This window comes from Fusarium oxysporum, chromosome 12, assembly GCF_000149955.1.
Source record: "Fusarium oxysporum f. sp. lycopersici 4287 chromosome 12, whole genome shotgun sequence".
Lineage (NCBI taxonomy): Eukaryota > Fungi > Ascomycota > Sordariomycetes > Hypocreales > Nectriaceae > Fusarium > Fusarium oxysporum.
In genome coordinates this window covers 1,997,790-2,013,704 of record NC_030997.1, presented here as the reverse complement: position 1 = coordinate 2,013,704, position 15,915 = coordinate 1,997,790, and the positions used below count along the sequence as shown (strand labels likewise).

The following is a 15,915-nucleotide window of genomic DNA, read 5'->3' as shown; positions in this document are numbered from 1 at the left end:
GGTGACGGGCTTGAGAAATACAGCACCTTTTGTGCCATTGGTATGCTGGATGGTGAAGGAAGCGGGGTTTCCCTGTACCTAGCTAGCTCAGCACGTCTTTTGCTCCAGTAGGAGATCTGGCTTCGTTACAGCCACCCAGACGAAAAATATACAAACAAACAAACAAACAAACAAAGCGATGCTGTGGAGCTGGATTCCGACGCTCATCAATGAGATCCACCCGCTGGTATTCAGAGACATATATGTATTTACTTTCAACCTGTTTGGAAGCAGGATACTTAAACAGCGGTTTTTGCTGGGGCTTATTTGCCAGTTGTTTTTTTAATTGTCAATCATGTCTGGAGTGAATTCAGCATGAAATAATGCAGGACTTACGCAGGCATTAATCCATAACTGCCCCCACTAATCAGGCATTCACTGAGTCCAACATCGTGAACTGCACGGTCTCTATTTACTTTCCACTGCAAATTATTCTCACCTCAATTATCATCATTTGCAAAACGTCTGCTTCAAAATGCATCTGAAGAAACTTCCTCACGAGGTAATACTCGAGATTATCTCTCACATGTCAGGCCATGACCTTACGGTGCTGGCTCGGGTTTCCAAATACTTGAATCACTTTGTTCAGCCTCGATTATGGACCGTGATCGAGCTTCATCACGCGAGCGTTCATGACCCTGGCCGCCTCTGTCTCCGCGACAAACCGAAACCAGGACAGTCAGCCAGAAGCCTGATATTTGCAGAGAGATCGAGACAAGGAACATTGAAGGCTGAGAGCTTTTTGATGATGTTTGAGCCATTGTCATCTGGCGCGTCGGGAAAAGATATGGAACGATTGAAAGCGGTTGCATCGCGAGTTAGGTCATTGAGCCTTGTTTTGAGGGGCAATTTCGAACTGAAGCATTGGTATTTACTACAGCACTTGACCAATCTCACGCACCTTGAATTACATGGTAGCCATGAATTTCTTGGTTGGAACTACCTTTACCAGGAGAACGAATCAACCCTGCTTGAACAGCTCGATCTTCCCAGCGCTGGTCCCTCAACGCTTCGTCATGTTAAACTCTACGGATACATAGCCCGTTCCCTTGCTGCGTGGGTCTTAAAGACTGGCGTCAACCTTGAGCGTCTTGAGCTCGGAATGCTTGAGGGCGGGGTTGAGATTGAAGATCCTGCATCAGGCCATCGTCGCCGCGGAGAGCCATGGACTCCATACCAATTTTATCCTGCCAGTATGATGCGCGTGCGAAATCAGGAGTGGCTGCCGATACCACGACCTTTGTCGTGCTTTCTTCCCTCGGAAGTTCAGAACGATCAGGCACTTGAATTTAGCCTGCCTCGGCTGAAGCACCTTCATCTCTGTCAGCCTTCTCGTGGCGACGATGCTATCGCAGAGGATATGCTGTATTACTGGTCTGTACGCACTGAGCGACCTGCACATAAGAGCTGGCGAGAGATCGTCGTAGCTTCGAGATTGACACTCGAGACATTAGTCTTGGAGCAAAGAATTGGTGTTCAAGAATATGCCCACAAACGAGATTCAGAGGTATTCATACAACCTGACCCAAGTGGTATTGGTAGCGAGAAACTTTTAGACATGGTCGGGAAGCTACTTACTCACCATGACTTTCCAGCCCTGAAACATGTAGAACTGCGGGGGATGTTTGTCAGCGCTGGCAAAGATGATTACCCTGTCTCAGGCTCACCAGTCGGCGACTTTATGCTGTTGATGCGAAAGAATGGTGTTAATTGCGAGGCTAGACATGGTTATATGTGTTGGTTTGATGGTGATTATGGTGGCGCGGAGTGGGATGCGTGGAAGACAGATCTGAAGAATGAAACGGAGATAAGAGCGGAACAAAGAGGAGAAGCGGTGGTTACAGAACTAAACAGTGAAGAGCTCTTAGCTAGTGTTTAGCCAGTATCTTTTGTTAACGGTAATTGTTTTGTCTCAACTTTGAATGCAGCAGTTCAGAAGGAGACCGCTTGATTACATTTATCTTGGAGATCAGCGCGAAACACTCGATCTTAGATCATATGAACGAGACTCCAGCCACAGTTACTGGGTTAGGCGTGGGTGTGGAGCATACAATTGAGTGCTTCCGAAGAGGCCGTGACGGCGCAAACATAACAGAGATATGGCCGATTGGAACGTTGGCACCAGCATTCTGACAAACTTTGTAGATGGTGACGGGGAAATGCACGGTATTAATGATGTAGAACGAAAGCCTCTTCATGCGGCTACAGGTCACGAAGCAGGTAAGCTACCGCCAAGACGAATGCCTTGGGTATTAATGATCTGTGCACCGGAGTTGTCTTATAAAAACGATCCAAACTTTTTTATTCATATAGAGAGCCGCTGCAACTTCTTCTCTGGCCACCAAGGCTGAAGAGAATCGAGCACCGGGAGCTCCCTAAAGAGTCTTGAGTGAGCTCTGGAGAGTCACTTGGATGTCGTTATTATTAGCTTTCTGCGCTAAAGTGGTTCTTCGCTTTATAAGCCGGACTAGCTTCAGGAACGGTCGTCAAGGTGGCATCCAAAACGATTTCGGTTAGGGCCGTGTGGAGGGAGGTTTCGCCACAACGGCCCTGAATTGCGGAGCACCAGCCACTAGGAAACCTGCCAAGACGTAAGCGGGTCAAGCATTCGCTGGGCGGTGTTTTCTTGATCAAGAATCAATCGCTGAGACAGTGGATCTGGAGAGACCACAGGAGGTAAGGCGAAGACGTTGGTGGCTAGCCAGCGGTGATCCAGATAGAACTGGAAATTCGAGTGATGCATTTGTTAATAGATCACCATTCAATCGAGGGTCGAAAACTTGAGGTGCGATGTCTGCCAAGAAATGAAGATGGAAAATGGTCGGTCAATCGTGAAGCGTTAAGCCAATACTGACGCTCCAGAGAGGAAACAGCAGCGAGTGCACAAGGCGGCCCTGTAACGTAACCTACTGCTGCCTGTGAGCCTCGTCACAGAATACGGCATCGCTGACTTCACGACAATTGAGGTCAGCTTTCAACGCAATCAGCATGAATCCACTCGCATTCCAAGACGTCACATATAGTTAGAGCAGTTTCGCCAGCTGATCAACATACGGGACGTCAGTAAACTGTTATCCTGCGACTCCCCTCTTGTCAGAACCTTGTAATGAGACATCACAAGCCATCCACGTGGACAAAGCTCACGCGTCTTGAAGGAACTACAGAGTGGACAACAGTATTGACATGGCGACATAAGCTGTAGTTAAGTCAACCTAGCAAGCTCCTATGTTCTCCGATATCGATATCAAGTCCGGCGTGCGAAAGAGAATCCAGACAAACGGACATCGCTCAAGTGTGACAGTGCGTCAAGAGGGGAGGACGCTGCTCGCCTGTGGTGAAAAGGAGACTATGCGGCTTGTGAAGCATCTGGGATATATCGCAAGTGGCTTTCGCAGCACCACCGCGTACAACTACTACATCACCAGCCGGGATCGCACGGCCAGCCAATGTAGAAGAATGACACGGTATCACAGTGAGAAGCGCATGCGTTGATCGCTGGAGGATGACTCGCGTAATTTGTTGCGGAGCGCGAGACTTCAAACTTTGCGGATCGATTGAATCTCAGTCTCGTCCTGCGAGGCTGACCTAAAGGAATGCAAGGGAGCAACTGGTCACCTCACGAAGGTAATTACCCGACATTCGTTAGTGTTGTTGAGACTTCGATCTTAGCCCCATGACGTAGACCGGTACCGTGAGAGACTTGCCGAAATCCGATTGCTTCAAGATTCGTCGGTTCGTGAACGCGAGATCCGCAGATTGCAGGGCTGGGTCCAGAACGGCAGAAGTAAGGGGGATATTGATGCAAGTGAAGGAACGACTGGGATTCAGTAACTCAAAGACCGTGTACAGACTTAATGAGGGAAAGGGTTGCTGGCGAATCTTGTGGAAGATCATCCTGAAAGGGAATCTCACTGTTTCTTCGTATACGGTTATAGATCGGGGGAGTTGGTACCTGGGCTCCCTGGGTGCTGTGAGTGAGGGGAGGGGAGGCTGAGTAGAAGGGAGGGTCATAGGGAAACGGGACAATATCTTCGTGGTCTTGAGTGAGGTCGTTTGGGGTTTGGATGCGTTTCGGTGGAGGAGTACTGCTTGGCCATCAGGGGTTAGTCATGTCTGCAGTTGCGAGATGGGACGGGGAGAAGGCCTGGTCAACTTAGAGGCTGAAGGGAATACGTCGAGGTTCATTTTGGCGTCTTGTTCACCATTTGGGTGTCTGTTGTGCAGTTATTCCGGACCAGTTCGTTGAGAAACCAGCCGGTTTGTTCGTTCTTAACACCACTGTGTTTCGCTCCCGGTGAGATTGGACGAGCGATTCTTGAGTACATCACCAACGAGGACTGAAGAGAATGAAGTGAAACCTGGGAACATAATGTAGGGGACTTTGTCGAGGTTGAACAGCCATGGTAGGATGGCAAGTATGCTTGGCGCCTCAGATGAAGAAGTTGTTGCGAGAGTGCACTGGCTTGGTCTACATCCTCTTCCGAGCGGACTAGATCCTCTGTATGAAGCATACCGCTCAGGTGACTTTAGTGGCCTTGATGTTCTCGTTTAGGCGAAAGGTCTGCTGAAGCTGATCTCACATTCTGCCACTGTCAAAGCTCGCTAAAGGATCCAATCTGGTCTTGACAGTGGCAGCCAGAATGTCTAAATACTCAGACCCAACACTCCTCAATCAAATTTTCGCCTTTTCTCTTCTTCAATCATCGTCCACACGAAAGCTTATTCTTCTTCCACGTCTTCACAACATCGCGCTTCGACCTACAACAGTCACATACACATCAACATCACCAGCAAGACCATCATGTCCATCGAGCTTCCTCCCGACCATCTCGAGGTCGTTGCCCTCCGCAACCGCATTCAGCATATTGCGGAGGAGAACAAATTTGTGAATGATGAAAACGATCATCTTCGTGAAACCAACGGCGAGCTCGCGTTAGAGAATGACGAGCTCAAGAAGGGTCTCGCTCTGGCGGAGCAACGACTCGAGCGCGTGACCGGCTTTTGGCGGTCCGCCGAAGAGGAACTCACAAAGCAAATTGCCATCAGCGAGGACCTAACCAAGCAGCTCGAGGCTGCAAAGTCGGAGCTCGCCAGCACCAAGCAAGCCCCCAAGTGAACTTGAAAAACTTCAAGTACAATCGTAAGTCAATACAAGATGCCACTAGACGTTGACGACATGACGGCTAACATACTACCAGCTCGCGAGAACGATCATCAGATTACCGCCATTGGGCAATAATTGACGACACCACCACGAGTATGGAACAGCTGGATGGTAGTTAAATGGTTGTTCTCTTTGGGTGAGACTTGGTCGTTAGTGGAAACGAAGAAGGATGGGGAGAGGAAAGTTTGTCTTTAGACAGGCCATCAGTCAGATTTGGCTTTCCAATCTATCATTGTTGAAGCCAGACGAAAGTGTCGAGTGAAAGTGTGCAATGTTATTCTCGTACTTGGGACTTTTCCAATCCATTATCCATCGCGGCCGCAATACCCAGCGCAAAACACCATGATGTGCAGCCTGCACACTTTAATAAACAACGTCGACTTCATTTCTACGAGAAGAAAGGTGGAATGCGCGTCGTGTCAAAATCAGAGGTTGGTTGAGAGCCACGCGACTTCAAGTTGGACACGTTGTCCTGCGGAGCTTGTTTCCCACAGCTTATGACGTAGCGACGCATTTTGCTTTTCTTCTCACAATAACAACGACAACACTTTCATCTCTCCACCTTCACCTCAGTTCCTCTATACCACAGCGGCTTTCTTGCTGCATTTCCGTCAGCGTTTTCATCACCTTGCACAGTCGAACTCATTCACACCACGTGCGTCGATCGAAAGCACCGCCGTTCCAATCCCCATGTCTCCCGACAAACACATCGATGCCGAATGCTGAACTCACAGCTTCAACCACCAACTTGTCCCCCGTGGCGGCGAGCACAGCTACCGCTCACGCAAAACGCTGGAAGTGAAGCGGCTGAGGGTATTGTCGCAGCAGGTGGAGGGCGTTGAAGTGCAAGGCGAAGCCGGCGCTGTCGACAACAATGAGGTAAGGCGCTCCATGCAGGCAGAACTTGTCAGCTCGCGATAGCCCTTCAGGCCAAGGGCACATCCAGCCATGCGGGTAATGATAGATCTCGGGACACCGACGACGGGGCGGAGGACTAGTCAGCCATGGGCTGGATGGAGAATTCACAAAGTGGAATCAGTAACCTGAACAACATCGGGCTACGCTGGTCAAGCGCTCCCATCTCTTCAAGTCACCTAATCGTACTGACGATGATCTTTGGACAGGTTACGAGTCGAGATATCGAACTGCTTCACAGCGGACTGAATCGAAACGGGCGGAAATACAGAACCAGAGCTCCACGTAAAGCGAACCAAGAAGAAAGGTTGAACTGAGGGAGTTGATGACAGTCTATTGGAGCAAAGGATTGAGTCGGTGAACAAGTGAACCGGGTATTTGGCTGGTAGTGGTGATATTTCTTTTCGGGCCCACGGAGATCAACACACCCTCATATTTGGCTGTATCCTATTGTTATGCTTATGCGAGGTGGTCATTGTCACGAAAGCTCGTGTGTACATGCCCTCTGGTAGCGAAGATGTGGCCAAGGCTTGAAGCTCATGGATGTTGCTCAGCACATTCCAATTCCGCACTCATCCTACCCTCCTGATCCACTGATCCCATCCTCCTGTCACTTCCCTGAGAATTGATACATAAGTTCTACTGCAATCGTAGTTTATTATGTTCCTCTTGTATCATATTTCCATCTCAACGCTGCGACGACTCTCATTTACAGAGTCACTCGGTCTGCTGAGAAACTGTTTGCCATCTTGGGCAGTTTAAGATGCGACTACTTGATTATTGCTATTAAGAAAACGCCTTTTTTTGTTTTGGGTATACCGACGATGGCTTGGTTACAAAAGTATCATTGCTTACTTCCATACAAATCATCAACGTACGCACCATCACGACCGATTCGTACTCGTCCTATCAATTAACGTCTTATACCACCTCTGATTCCCAATAAGATTCTTCATCTCTTGCCCCGTAGCATAAGCCGCCGCCGTCTTCCCATTCGCACACTTCGCCCTTGGATTCGCCCCATTCTCAAGCAAGACCTTCACCAATACTATTACCCCTCAATATCGCAAACGCCAGTTCCGTTTTACCCGTAGTTTCCAGCCTATCAGCGTTAACGCCGTGTCTCATTAACAGAGCTACTATCTCATAGTTATCCTGCCTGTATACGATATGCAGAGGGGATCGTCTCTTTGTATCTCGTTCATCAGGGTCGGCGCCGTGCTAGAGTAGGACTTCCGTTATGGCGGGGTGTTAGTGGGATACTGCTGCGCAGAGGGCTGGTTTGCCTCTAACAGATTATAATGCCTTATTCTGCGGGAGGAGTTTTACGACGTCGAGATCGCCAGCAGAGATAGCATGCCAAAGAGCGGTTTAGGTATTACTGCTACCGCCGATATTGCCTGAGACTAAACCTTTCTGGAGAAGTAGTTTTGCACAGGAGGTGTGTCTATGGTATACCGCATACTACAGCGCAGTCAGTCTATGTATATTTCTGGTATTAGGATGGATTCTGGCGCTGGATAGGATGAATCTGATGATAGCTTCTTGGCCGCACTCTGCAGCGTGGGACAGAGCAGCCTGGCCTTTACTGTCGGTGATAAGAGTAGATATGTATCTTCTTGCCAGAAGTTGGCTCATGGCCGCCTCGAGCAGCGAGACAGATTGCTAAGCGGGCCTGGTCGTGCATTGTTCCGGATGGAGCTTGGGCTAGTAGGAACCAGACCGACCTGGAATCCCCTGCTGAAGCGGCTTCTGCAAGTAATAACAGGCCGTTGCGCTTAACAACTGTACTCGCATCGGATAGTGCATTAGCCTGCCCTTCTTTATGTTGTGACCTTCGGGAGATTGATGGGAGATGTAGCCATATACACAAAGACCTCACGGGATACTGCGTGAGATTAAAACTGTCCAAGTCAACCCACTCCAACTCATCAGTCCTACATCTCTCAAAATGCTCTATCGTCAAACACATATCCCTTAAATGAACTGCAAGTAATATATCCCTCGTCCCGATAGTCGTACAATGAAGAACGCAAAGACCCCGACCGGAGGTATCCTGCGCGATGAACGGAGCCTCCATATGCACCCCCTTATTAGTGATCGTAAGTGGACTGTTGTAAGCCGTGAATGGATTCCACGGGATGATATTACCCAAGCCCCTGAAAGCAGCTGGTGTCGGGACAAGCAAACCGCCACGAGCAGCGATGGCCTTCCAAGCGAAAAGGCTGTGATCATCTGGCACGCGCATGATCTCCTCTTGAAGACGATAGAAGGCCTTGTCGCCCTCGCCGTAGAGGAGGGGCATGTTAATCCCAAAGATACCCATAAGGGAATATGCGCCATCTTCTTTTCTTATTGTAACTCTGTCAGCTGCCTACGATATTCTCTGTGCGATGCTCGTCGTCTCTAGCTCTTCGCTGTCACAGAGTATAAATTCTGGTATGTTTATTCTTTGTGAGAGAACATGTACGAGACTTATCTTAGTACCCAACTCGCGCCAACCTTTGTCGAAGAAGATCATTGAACTTGGTGCAATGAGTTCTTGTAGTGTCCAAACTCTGGTAAACCATCTACTATTCGAGATTTCAGAGATAGTAGAAATATCTGCGAGGTACACGTAACAGATGCTGGCCTCTTAATAGTACCGATACATCGAATTAATAGCTTCACTCAGTTCCGAACTGCTCGTCTTATCGATACAGCAGGTATCGTCCCAGATATACTCAAAGCCATTTTCCCGTGCTACGCGACAGCAGCTCTCGAGCTTAGCATAGCCCTTTTTCGACTTAGCGGTATCACGTCCCATGTTGTAGAAGAGGACTTCTTCCTGTTCCCAGATATAGGAGAAATGCGGGGAAGTGAACAGAGACTATCCTGGGCTCGTCAAGCTACATCCTCTGTTAGAATTTCCCGGGAATGGCACATTCATTAACTCATGGAATAACAATGGGTCATAGGGATGTACGATTGACAACGGTTGGGTGATCTCGTGCGTTGAAGCAATGGAACGTTTGTCCTACATCGTATTGCTTGTCTCCGTTATGCGAAGTACGTATTTCAGTGCTGTCTTTCCCCTTGGGAACCTTCATTGGACTATATGCCTCCGTATGAGCGTAAACAGAAAGGAAGGAATAGTCTACATAGTTTGATAACATTTACCTTTCCTCTAGGTTAAGCTGCGCACAGATGATGATCACCATTGACTGTTCTCGTGGCCGGTGCAGCGCACAGCAGACTTGGTGGTTACAAAAGCGAGAGAGATTAATGAGAACAGCCTAGATAGGGCCGAGTTCTGCGATATGGTAGCCTGCGGTGATGTTGTTCTGGTGGTGTTACATCCTAGCACTGGATGAGGGGATAAAGCGGGCGATAAGATAAGATAACACGAAGTTCATGTCAGCCAAAGAACTTCCAGTATTGATATTTTATGTTTAGCTGTGCGAATCGCCATCTTGAAATGAATTGACTTATGGTTCTGAGTGATATTGGGTCCAATGTAGGTAGATTTTCCATTTGAGGACATGAACCGCGCCATTCACGAACTTCGCGCGTCGTCACGTGTATGATTCGCTGCCGTGAAGGACTCAAGAGCTTGCACTTCGCAGAGAAAAAAACAAACTACAAATTTTAAGAAAAATAATATCGAGGAGAAAGAAAACATTAGACGCTGTTAGAGCATATTAAACTAAAATTGAAAAAAGGTATCCTAAGTTTATACTAACTTACCCAAGTCTTTTATCTCTCAGGATTGAGAGGTCTTGACTTTTCTTGTCTCCCCTAGACTGGCTGGTAGGGCATGAATACAGGGATAAAGTCAAACAAGTCACAGAGACGACCGACTAAGCTTCCCAGCGCTACAATGAGCCTTGCACAGAAAAACCATGCAACTGAATACTGTAGAACCTCATAACACTACCTCTCGAGTTTTGTCTACGGGGGAGCTTCAAGACGGACCCATGTCCTGTTGACAGACATTGACAGTCTTGCGTCTGATGTGATGACACGTTGCGATTGAGGGAGCAGCTAAATCATCTCCCTAGTCAATGATGTCCTCCGTGATTCTCGATGTTGACAGAGAACGCATAACATGTTTCGCCGGGATGGGATATCAAAGGACAGGACATGCCACGTTGCTTAGTGCTGAAACTGGTGCTTGTTCTAGCTGGCAATGACCTTGTGGTGCTGGCTTGAGACAGTGGCTTTTACGAGATGAGGATTGTGAGTAATGAGGTCAATCTGCTGATGGCGTTGTTGGGCGCGTAGTCTTTCACGGGATCGGGCATAAATCACCACTGCTTGACATTGTGAAATGTTAACTCAGTAATCTTCTGATCATCTCATGTCAATTTGGTAAAAGCATGATATGCACGTAAAGTTCTAATTCCTATCAAACGTGTTGCTCTAAACACTGACGTTCTGTCCTCAGTCCCCATCGATTGCCGACACTCACGCGCATTGCATGAGATGGCGAAACCCTGGTTGCGGATGAGAATATGTAGCTATGCAGAGTGAGTGGTGATATGGAAGGATGTATTGCACATGTCTGCCGCTCAGTTAGTTGGTGTACGTACATGACCTCTGCGCTGATGAACTTACTGCTACTCTATACAGATTATGTTTCGTCGCTCTAGGGCGTTCGAAAGCCCTCGCTCCGTGTCGGTCGGGCTGGGTCATGGTTCGTAGGTTGCACCGGCGGGTGAATTGGTTGGTAGGGAGTCGTCGAGACAGCTGTGTCGAGATACTGAGCTTAGTTGCGCTGGATGAGAGGATCCATCAGCCGTTGGCCAACGGGACTGCTGCAACCTGCGCAGCACCATCCCAGACCTTGACGCTCTTTGTCTGCTCCTCGGTATCCATCTCATCACGCTTACGCTTCTCTCCCCGCGGCATCTCCTCCTCAGCCCGTGTCTTGAGACCAGCGAGTATTTGTCCAGCAATTCGCTCCGAGAAGCTCGCGTGCGGTTTGAATGGGACCTGGACGTGCTGTATCGCTGGCCAGACGAGGTTGTCCATGTCTTCGGTCGGGTTGTCGAGTGCGTGGAGAAGCTTCGAGGGGATGTCGGCTTGGAAGACGTGTGCGTGCGTCGTGTCGGAGGCGTTGGTTACGAGTAATCGGACCTGGGTAATCAATCGTCAGTGGAATGAGAAACGAGGCAATGGGGTCTGGCGTACAAAGAAGGCTTCTGGCGTCGTCTTCCGACGCTGCCATTGCAGTTGGGCGAGGGATAGCAGGATGCAGACCAAGTATGGGTCCTCAAACCACAGGTCGGGAGTCAAGTCGCGCAATCGGCGCTGGGAGAGTCTCTCAGCGGGAGAATTGGAGGAGCCAGGAACAGGATGGCGTTTAGGCCTGTTGGCTCGTTTTCGCTGCTTGATAAGTTCCTCGTATTGAAAGTGCCCAATAATCGGTCGTCGCTCGAGGTTATACACGTCGCTCGTCTTGAAAACCTCGCACTCCGGCGTATGGAACCTGATCTTGTTGTAGAGGAAATGAGGCCGAGCGTTGGCATTGATGATGCCACGAGCACGCATCATGACGCTAAAGCTGGCAAACCTGCTCGAGGTCCACGGGCCGTTTGTCAGCAACGGAACGAGTCGGTTGAAGTCCAAGTCGGTGTCGGTGCTGGGAGAAAGCGGTGGCGAAGGTGGTAGGGAGGGAAGGAGAGCGGCGGAATCATGGTGCTTGAAATGACAGTGAAGGACTTGGAGGTGTTTGGAAGTCCAGAACAAAGGATGAACATGAAACCGCGGGTTCTCGACGCACAGTCTATGTAAAGACTTTGTTATCGGTGTCCGCTCGTCCATCGCGGGCGCATCGCAAGAGAGCGAAATGGATGGTGTTGCTGGCGATGATGTTTTCCGTTTGGCAGACGCGACTGAATGACGCGACATGAGTTTGGCGGGGGTGGGGGCGGAATTTTATCTCTCCGCGGACTTACGACATTTTGATGGTCGTGATTGGCTAGACTACTTTTCAGGCCCAAATCCCCTGTGAGCCTACTGTAATCTTCCCTGTTAGTTCACGATTTACAGCAGCCCCGCCTCGCTTATCTCTCTTGGCTTCCTGATTCGAGATGTCAATAACGCCCAACGTATCGCGATATCAAGCATTTCATACATTGAAAGAATTTGGCAACTCCATTTGGGTCCTGAAGCTTGTTGCTTATTTGACCAGCTCCTATTTAATAACAGTACACAGAGAGGTTTCACGACAAAGGAAACAGTGGGAGAATCACCCCTGTGCAACAGCCTAATCATCATCCTGCTGCTGGTGACAATACATGGCCATGCTGACCAATCCCCGAATGTTCGACAAAACATCCTTTCTTCCCTTTCTGTCACTCAAGTCAAACCAGTGGGTTGCCGTGACCTTCAGTGGCTCAGGCAGACTCTGTCCAAGTTTCAACTTTTCCACGTAATTGTCTGTCACATAGAACTCTAGAAAACACACGTAGTGGCTTGTGGCGTTGATGATGATTGCGCTGTTTGAGTTAGTCTCTGACAAGCTAGTTTCGAGGTCAGGTCCATACCGTTCATTGTTGAGTTGTCCGTCGAGAGGTCTGCTTCTGGCCAAGATAGCCTCGCACGTCATCTGGGCCAAGCACTCATCCGAGATCTTAGGCCTGCCTTCATCAACAACCAGGCATCTTTTCGCCTCGAGCTGTGCAATTGTAACGTTCGGCTTGGCTGATGGGCCGAAATCGACTTTGAGGCTCAATCCACCATCGTCAATGGCAACGAACTGTTTCTTCAATCCTACAACCTGGGAGACCATGCGTTGTGGCTTGTGGCGGAAGTCGACCACAGGCGACGACTGGGGAGGTTGTGTGTAGTAGAGCAAGTGGTTGAACACGCGTGCGATCAGATGTACGGTACTATTTTCGGCGGGGAGCTCTTGAGTCGGTTCTGGTTCGCTGTAACTAGGACCGCCAGATCCGTCGCTACCAGCTGACGGACTAGACCGGTCTTCAGGATTGCTGCTAGAAATTTGGTACCCGGCCGAGTTGACAAATCCTTCACGGATTGTGTTTCGTCGGACTCTTTTTGCTTCTGGTGTCCCATCATTCCTTGGAGGGGGGGGAGGGTAGTGCTTGACGGCTGCCAACGCAGCCCACATTTCACCTAGAGAGAAGCCATACTCGCTAATCAGGAAGTGAGTGCTGTGGTGCATCAAACTCGGGTCAGGTCCGTCAAGAAAGTCTTTGATTTCCTGAGTCTCTTCGACTCGTTCTGTGTGTTTGATGTATGCGGGGAGTACGTTATGTGCTGTCGGTGAGACGATGACTTGACAGGCCAACAGCTGGCGGCGGCCCCAGTTGCTGCCGGAGGATTGGAGGTCGTCGATTGAGAGTGCTCCATTGACTTTTAGTTCGGCCTTGAGCTGGGTGTCAAGTGCAGTTGCAGACGTAACAATGTCGAAGTACCTCGTCGACATTCTGATTTTCGATGAAGAAATTGTCTAAACTTAGGAAAGCATGTTAGATCAAGTTCATCAAAGGGCGCCCTAAGTTTATGGTATTTCACCTAAGGCTCCTCGTCCTTGGGATCCGGGCAATATTTTCTTATCGCCTGGAGACGACTTTGAGATACAGATGAAAGTAAAAAGATATGTCTTGAGCTACCGGTTGTAAGATCGGTTGCCCTGGTTAGGAGCGCACGCAGGCGAGAGTTGATGCTTGTCAGGCAAGGTTACAAAAGTCCAAAAAGTGAGATAGGAAAAAAATGAAGTTGTTTCTGATGAGGGTACCCAAAGAAAGATTGAAGGAAAAGAATCCACAGCGTAGACCAAAATCCATTGTTTATGTTTATGGGATTCTACAAGTCGACCGTGAATCGATGTGAATGAGGAAGACAGCGCTTGGGCTCGCCAGTGAGCCCGATGTAGGTAAGATAAGCGAGCTGGATGCCCCGTCAATCTGCAGGGTAGTCAACAGGGCCAGAATATCATGAACAGCGTACTTTAATTAGGGCGAGTTGCTGTACAAATCGCGCTATTTAACCTTAGCTACTGCTTTTTTTTTTTACCGGTTTGACTTAACCTTGTTGTTTGTCCTGATGATTGATAATCGCGCAACCGTTATTTATTCTTCTTTGTTAGCATTACAGTGGTGGTTGCATATTGCGGATCACTTGTTTGAACATCCTGAACAAGTACCCTCAAGTTCGATAAAACTCAGGTACCTACGGCAGCAGTTAGAGCACTCATCGACTCTTGATCTGTCACGTCATCGTCTCGAAAACACGGGACAGCCTGCTTCCCGCCTTCGAGAACAAACAATTCAGCTTCAACCCTGAGCTCACCGATGCCTCCCTCCTCGAAATCAACACCTTCGTCAAAAGTCCCGATCCAGAACAGTCCAATATAAGTAAGCAGTTCCTGGTTGGCAAGTACGGTGTAAACCTCGAAGAGCTTTGGGCTGCTTTCGCAGCTGTCACGGCCTACAAGCAGACCGATACTGTTACCAGTAACGATGATACAACTACAAGTGATCAAGCAACTTCCCCGCTTAAGAAGCCTCGACGAAGCACGGCACCTATTAACTATGCTTATTCCGGCGAAACATTCGGACCTGACGACTCTGGCCCCAGTCGCTCAGCCATCGAAAGTAGCTCGTATCAAGGGTCGATATTTGTATGACCTGAAGGAGAGCGTGTTCCCACACAGCCACCGACAGTGACGGCGACCGAGTGGTTCGACCTAGGCCAGAAACATCGGAGCTTTCGTGCTCAAGAACGGCTGCAGCTTGATCAGATTTACCAAGGGGGAGCCAAAATATAACTTGGAAGAGTAAGACCAAGTTTAGGATACTAAAATAAACCTATTAACGAATCTCCTAAAATTATATTTACTTACCTAAGACTTAGTCCTAGGATAATACTGACTTACCTAAGCTTCTAATTACTTAGAATCAAGGTCCGGTGTTTTCTTGCCTCCATTAAACACACGTTCCACATTGCATGGTTCTCGATTGCTGTTCTGAGCTCTTGACAAAACCAGTCACCAGAACCAGTCAAATCCAAGAACACCGCAATGTAAACCCATAACTTATAGCCACTTTATACTATTATGCTCCTCCTACGGCGTTCTGATCTGTTAGGGTTTCGCAAGGTCTGTTTTAATGAGTGTATTATAGAACCCTTTCTTTCTTTCGGCCATGTCTGGAAAAGTGATTGATATGACATAGTCTGGCAAAAGTTTCCAAGATTGTCGCAGAAAGATGGATCTGTGGCTTTAGCTATTTATCCATAGCTTAATAACCTTTCAGGAAGAGACTCCAGTTGCGATTATGCCCACTGTACTCGGTTCCAAAGCCGTCTGAAGGGACATCAAGGACATAAAGATACCTGATCTGCTGATGAGAAGCTCCCCGGAAATGATTGGTGGACCTCCCGCCGTTTCAGATAATGCCGGTTATCCGAACACACAAGCCGCCTTATCGTCCTCTCCTGTCAAACATTTTAGCGTGGTTCGGTAAGGTAACTTTGGCGAACCTGAAACTGCCCACGTAATGTTAGCGGTAAAACAAGCTTTCCTGTCTCTGTAAGCGCTGATTGATTGAGATGAGGGACGGGAAAGTGGCCAGACATCTAAAGCGGCCTGGACAAAGAAAACATCCATCTTTACCCTGTAGCATATTCTCGGTATTTAGGCAATGTAAGAGTAAATGTACACAACATTGGCAATACATATACATATTTATTTGAAGACTTTCATGGCAGAGATAGGCAGATGAAAGACGCTTCAGATTTCATGGTCTGCAATTAGCGTACCATCTTTCAAGGCGCCCCACCCTTCA

At 48.6% G+C, this 15,915-nt stretch overlaps 7 protein-coding genes across 7 annotated transcripts; 4 read left to right on the top strand and 3 right to left on the bottom strand.

Annotated features, from left to right (window-relative positions):
* The first annotated feature begins 142 nt into the window (after positions 1–142).
* FOXG_21623 (uncharacterized protein) lies at positions 143–2,051 on the top strand. Its single transcript, XM_018401969.1, has one exon. The coding sequence runs from the start codon at positions 515–517 to the stop codon at positions 1,916–1,918; it is 1,404 nt and encodes a 467-aa protein (XP_018254375.1). The 5' UTR covers positions 143–514; the 3' UTR covers positions 1,919–2,051.
* Positions 2,052–2,138: 87 nt separating this feature from the next.
* FOXG_21622 (uncharacterized protein) lies at positions 2,139–2,390 on the top strand (the record flags this gene model as incomplete). The annotated part of the gene is made up of 2 exons (XM_018401968.1): positions 2,139–2,259; positions 2,353–2,390. 2 exons carry the CDS (start codon positions 2,139–2,141, stop codon positions 2,388–2,390), a joined length of 159 nt encoding a protein of 52 aa, XP_018254374.1.
* A 2,450-nt stretch (positions 2,391–4,840) lies between these two features.
* FOXG_14745 (uncharacterized protein) lies at positions 4,841–5,322 on the top strand (the record flags this gene model as incomplete). The annotated part of the gene is made up of 2 exons (XM_018394806.1): positions 4,841–5,151; positions 5,238–5,322. 2 exons carry the CDS (start codon positions 4,841–4,843, stop codon positions 5,320–5,322), a joined length of 396 nt encoding a protein of 131 aa, XP_018254373.1.
* Positions 5,323–7,703: 2,381 nt separating this feature from the next.
* Positions 7,704–8,423, bottom strand: FOXG_14744 (uncharacterized protein; the record flags this gene model as incomplete). The annotated part of the gene is made up of 1 exon (XM_018394805.1): positions 7,704–8,423. One exon carries the CDS (start codon positions 8,421–8,423, stop codon positions 7,704–7,706), a length of 720 nt encoding a protein of 239 aa, XP_018254372.1.
* A 2,006-nt stretch (positions 8,424–10,429) lies between these two features.
* FOXG_14743 (uncharacterized protein) lies at positions 10,430–11,986 on the bottom strand. Its single transcript, XM_018394804.1, has 3 exons — positions 11,291–11,986; positions 10,715–11,236; positions 10,430–10,661 (listed from the first exon to the last, which is right to left on the bottom strand). The coding sequence occupies exons 1-2, from the start codon at positions 11,921–11,923 to the stop codon at positions 10,892–10,894; spliced, it is 978 nt and encodes a 325-aa protein (XP_018254371.1). The 5' UTR covers positions 11,924–11,986; the 3' UTR covers positions 10,430–10,661; positions 10,715–10,891.
* Positions 11,987–12,249: 263 nt separating this feature from the next.
* FOXG_14742 (uncharacterized protein) lies at positions 12,250–13,785 on the bottom strand. The gene is made up of 3 exons (XM_018394803.1): positions 13,643–13,785; positions 12,649–13,577; positions 12,250–12,600 (listed from the first exon to the last, which is right to left on the bottom strand). The coding sequence occupies exons 2-3, from the start codon at positions 13,551–13,553 to the stop codon at positions 12,369–12,371; spliced, it is 1,137 nt and encodes a 378-aa protein (XP_018254370.1). The 5' UTR covers positions 13,554–13,577; positions 13,643–13,785; the 3' UTR covers positions 12,250–12,368.
* Positions 13,786–14,064: 279 nt separating this feature from the next.
* FOXG_21621 (uncharacterized protein) lies at positions 14,065–14,756 on the top strand (the record flags this gene model as incomplete). Its single annotated transcript, XM_018401967.1, has 2 exons — positions 14,065–14,073; positions 14,316–14,756. 2 exons carry the CDS (start codon positions 14,065–14,067, stop codon positions 14,754–14,756), a joined length of 450 nt encoding a protein of 149 aa, XP_018254369.1.
* Between the last annotated feature and the right edge of the window lie 1,159 nt (positions 14,757–15,915).

Bases quoted from the DNA above. Each gene is read 5' to 3' on its own strand.
- FOXG_14742 (XM_018394803.1), bottom strand. From the start codon at position 13,553: ATGTCGACGAGGTACTTCGACATTGTTACGTCTGCAACTGCACTTGAC. The intron at 12,601-12,648 runs GTATGGACCTGA...TAACTCAAACAG, and splicing joins GGACAACTCAACAATGAACG to CGCAATCATCATCAACGCCA.
- FOXG_21623 (XM_018401969.1), top strand. From the start codon at position 515: ATGCATCTGAAGAAACTTCCTCACGAGGTAATACTCGAGATTATCTCT.
- FOXG_14743 (XM_018394804.1), bottom strand. From the start codon at position 11,923: ATGGACGAGCGGACACCGATAACAAAGTCTTTACATAGACTGTGCGTC. The intron at 11,237-11,290 runs GTACGCCAGACC...TTGATTACCCAG, and splicing joins CGACGCCAGAAGCCTTCTTT to GTCCGATTACTCGTAACCAA.